Source organism: Morone saxatilis, unplaced genomic scaffold (genome assembly GCF_004916995.1).
Source record: "Morone saxatilis isolate NCDOM2014 unplaced genomic scaffold, NCSU_SB_2.0 Contig7, whole genome shotgun sequence".
Taxonomy (NCBI): domain Eukaryota; kingdom Metazoa; phylum Chordata; class Actinopteri; family Moronidae; genus Morone; species Morone saxatilis.
The window spans coordinates 1,072,153-1,076,311 of record NW_023340246.1 but is presented as its reverse complement, the minus strand read 5'-3'; the positions used below and the strand labels follow the sequence as shown (position 1 = coordinate 1,076,311).

Genomic DNA, 4,159 nt, shown 5'->3' with positions numbered 1-4,159 from the left:
CATCCAAAACCCCTGATATACCCACTCGACCAGGAACCCTCCTGAATATGACACCCACACAATGTCCCTCCAAACCTACACGACTGAAACCACAGAGACCAATTCAGCTGTTTCAGGCCAGTCCAATATAATCTACATTCAAATCCAACCAACCAACAGTCAGGCCACTGGAGCTGAACATATTTCACACTCGCGGCTCTTTAAACGTCCAATCTTTGCTATTTTTGAAATGTCAGAAATGGAATCCAGCGTCCTCATAACCCAAAACTCCTGTACTCCTGTCCAGAATCAGCTGGGCTGAGATATTCGTCCATATACGATGATTCAGTCGTAAATGTAGCATGATGGCTACACGTCCGACAATCACCCCTATCCGCCAGGCGTCTTACCGATATCCCAGGTTCGTCGTACCGTGACTGGAGACCCCAGACCTCGAAACAGTCTCTAACATCTACCAAATCGGCTGCTACTCTAACAGTTCCTGGTTTGACCAGCTGCTGAAGGTCGCGCACTAAGACACAAAATAATACTTCCCGTTCCGTTTATAATTACAGTGTAAAAACTCGCGAAGGCGAACCAACCTGAGATGTACCCCACACTACTTTGGTCCAATGTGAGAGGTGGCCACCTTGCGCCCATGTTTTGCTCCAGGAAACAATGACGATCCGCGATCAAAGGTTCAGAAGACGACATTATGAGCCGTGGCAGCAGGATTCCCCCAGCCAGGGTTCGGTTGACACGTTAATGCGCAATTCCCAAACCGGTACCCACACCACAACGCAATCGGGGACGGCGCTTTGTTGGTTGTTGTTTAATACAATCAGTGCTGCAATTATTAATATTGATTAAACGCTCTTTTACATCTTGTGGATGGTGTTGCTTACCTGGGGAACACATGGCACCAGGATGCATTATGGGAAGAAGGCGAGCCGATGGAGGCAGTGTGATGCGATGTTCTGCTGGGAAACCTTGGGTCCTGCCATTCATGTGGATCTTACTTTGACATGTAGCACCTAGCTAAGCACTGTTGCAGACCATGTTCACTGTATGGAAACAGTTTTCCCTGACGGCCTCTTTCAGCAGGATAACGCGCCACAAAGCAGAAATGGTTCAGGACCAGTTTGAGGAACAACAAGTTCAAGGTGTTGACTCTGTCTCCAGATTCCCCAGATCTCAATCCAATCAAGTGTCTGTGGGACAAACAAGTCCAATCCATGGAGGCCCCCCTCACCATGTACAGGACTTAAAGGATCTGCTGCTAATGTGTTGGTGCCAGATACAACAGCATATCTTTAGAGGTCTAGTGCAGTCCTCGATGGGTCAGGGCTGTTTTGGCGGCAAAAGGGGGAGGCAAGTGGTCATAATGTCATTGCTGATCGGTGTACAGGCATATACACACAAACATAGCGATGCACTGAAACAGATTTGCACCCGATATGACTTTACAGCATCATGACATCACGTAACCTCTTGTTACGGAGCAGGCCGGCAGAGGAGCAACATCAGCAGTTTGGAGATATTTTAATTCACTTTTACAACAACATTTAATTAGTAACAGTCAGACAGTGATGAACATCTAATGGAAATAAAACATATTTTTAAAGTCATTGTTAGAAAGTACCCAAATGTAAGTACTTGTACTTGGTCTAAGAACAGTGGTATTGGTGCATCTCTACATACATATACTGTAATCACACATATATATCTATCTATATCTATCTATCTATATCGATCTATATCTATATCTATATATATATATGCCGGTTTCAAATGTTGGACTGAATTTTATAACATTACTGTATTAATTTAGATAATATGTATTTTGTCTAACATAACTGATTATTTGTAGTATTATTACTGTTATTGATTTTATCATCATTTAATATTTCCTTTAACTCTTCTATTTCATGTACAGATTTGTTATGATTACTTAGGTAATTTATTTACTTTTATTATTTTTATCTGCACAATTACATAGCTGCGTAATGTGTTTAACGTTAATTAACACTTTGTAATTAAATTATATTCTAAATGATTTACCACACACACAATGTGATGGCACATTATCTCACCGTGTAACTCGTCCACGACACCAGTGGCTCCCAACCAGGGGGTCAGGACACCCACCTGGGGTCGCAAAAAAACTGGAAAACTCCTCTCTAATGCAATATTCACAGGAAATAATCTGCTCAAAATACACAGAGAGTGGCTATTCAGCTTTGTGTCTCACATCTTGCATGAGAAGAAAAATAGACTGAGCTTCAAAAAGGCAGAGAAGTTGATCTTTTTAGATTTCTTTGCTCTCCTGGCACAATAGGGCAAATAAGTAACAAAAAACACATCAGTATCAGCCTGGGCTATCGGCCAAACTATTATTCTAAACATCTGTATCGGCCCAGTATTTCACAATCGGTGGACAAATAAAGGACTTCTCTGCAGGATACATTTAAGAAATTAGGAGATCCTTCATGATGACGGAGTGGGAACAACTTCCGGGTCGCAGGAGGAGAGCGGACGTGAGGAAGTATAAATCAGCGTAATGAAAAGCAGCCACTGTGGCTGTGCAAATTTCTCGTATGTGAAAACCTGGCAATAAACCTCATATTAAGAACGTAACATATGTTGGACTTTGAGCTCCCAACAACACAGACTGGATCCCAAACACAAGACTCATTGATTGTGAGAGATATGTTTTACGCACACACAGCCATGAACTGGTACCTCTGAGCAGTATGTCCAGCATGGAGACGCTGATGTCTTTGGAACTCCTCTCTTTGTTCTCCACAGAGCGACAGAGCTGCTGTGCTGCCTGGACAATGGTCTGCTTTCCGTCCTCTGGAGACAACACCTTCACTGTGGGCCTGCAGGACACCACTGACACACACACACACACACAATATCAAAACAATAACGTGGTTGGTGGATTTAAAAAAAAAAAACAATCCCACAAAGGCTTATACTCGCTTCATTTATGTTAAATAAGGCAAAAACAACATTAAAATAAACATATGGCCTCACGTTGCATCTACATGAAATCTATAATAGGATGGAATGCGCATTATCTAGACTGACAAGACCATTTTACAACATGGGGAAAAACAATTTGGAACAGTACTGCCAAGATAGCTTTAAAAACAAGATGAATGGAGATATATTCCAGTGATTAGGAGTGAGGAGAATAAATAATTATGAGAAATAAAGAAATGAATCAAGCCTTTCTCGATTGCGTAGAAAATTGCTTCATCTGATCACACTGAGCTGTTTCTACCCTGTCTTTCTTCAGTAATTTGGTCTTTTTATTTAATAGGGATTACTGATCTTCGTTTTATATTCAAATTAAACAATCACTATTATGGAACACTTTCAATTACATTTCTATACAGTCTTCTAAAAGGAAGTCCGGGGTGGGGGTGCCCCATCCAAAGGGTACAGGAGACACTGGAACTACAGCCTATACGCATGCATGCTGCCTTAGTTGACGGCAAGCAAACTGGCTGCACCTGCTCCACAGCTTCCTTGGTACAAACAGCATTCCCCACTCCTTTTAGCAAATGCTTTTCCACAAGTTTTTCTTGACAATACAGGACAACACTTGCTTACAAACGGCTTCACCGTAAAAGGTGATGCCAAAAAGATCACTCTTGCAGCTGGTAAACAGCTATGAAGTGTCATACAGTTAAGCCTACCAACAGTCGAGATTCAAACAAAATAGGTGTATGTATTCTATCTGTGTGAGGGGGCAAAAATACAAACATTTCCAACATAGATTATTTCCAGGACGCTGGATATCATCAAAGAAAGTCAGTGGACAAAATTCCAGGTACCTGACTGACGACTAGAGTAGTGCAGGAGGAGGCTGCATAATTCTTAATGTAATAACTGCAATAATAAATTTGACTTCCACAATATTATTATAACTATATATTGTGTTGGAGTACCTGTGGAATCAAATCCAGCTCTGTGTATTCACAGGTAGTCTTAGGCCTTATTTCCAGCTCACCATTACTGTTCTCTGCTTCCCAAAAACACCTGCAGCTGGAAAAATGTGTTTCCAACAGAGCCCATGTGGAAATGGAATATAACTGCATTTTCTTTTTATTCTCTATACACGTAACACCAGACACCCCCTACTAGGATTTTGTGTGTAACATTTAGGAGG

General features: G+C 41.6%; 1 protein-coding gene across 1 annotated transcript in view; it reads right to left on the bottom strand.

Moving 5' to 3' along the window:
• Positions 1 to 2,721: 2,721 nt before the first annotated feature.
• The window catches only part of nus1 (NUS1 dehydrodolichyl diphosphate synthase subunit), a gene marked incomplete at its 3' end in the record, with an annotated part of 6,338 nt that continues 4,900 nt past the window's right edge, over positions 2,722 to 4,159 (bottom strand). The window contains 1 exon segment of the mRNA XM_035679299.1: positions 2,722 to 2,874. Within this exon segment, the coding sequence (XP_035535192.1) occupies positions 2,722 to 2,874 (153 nt within the window).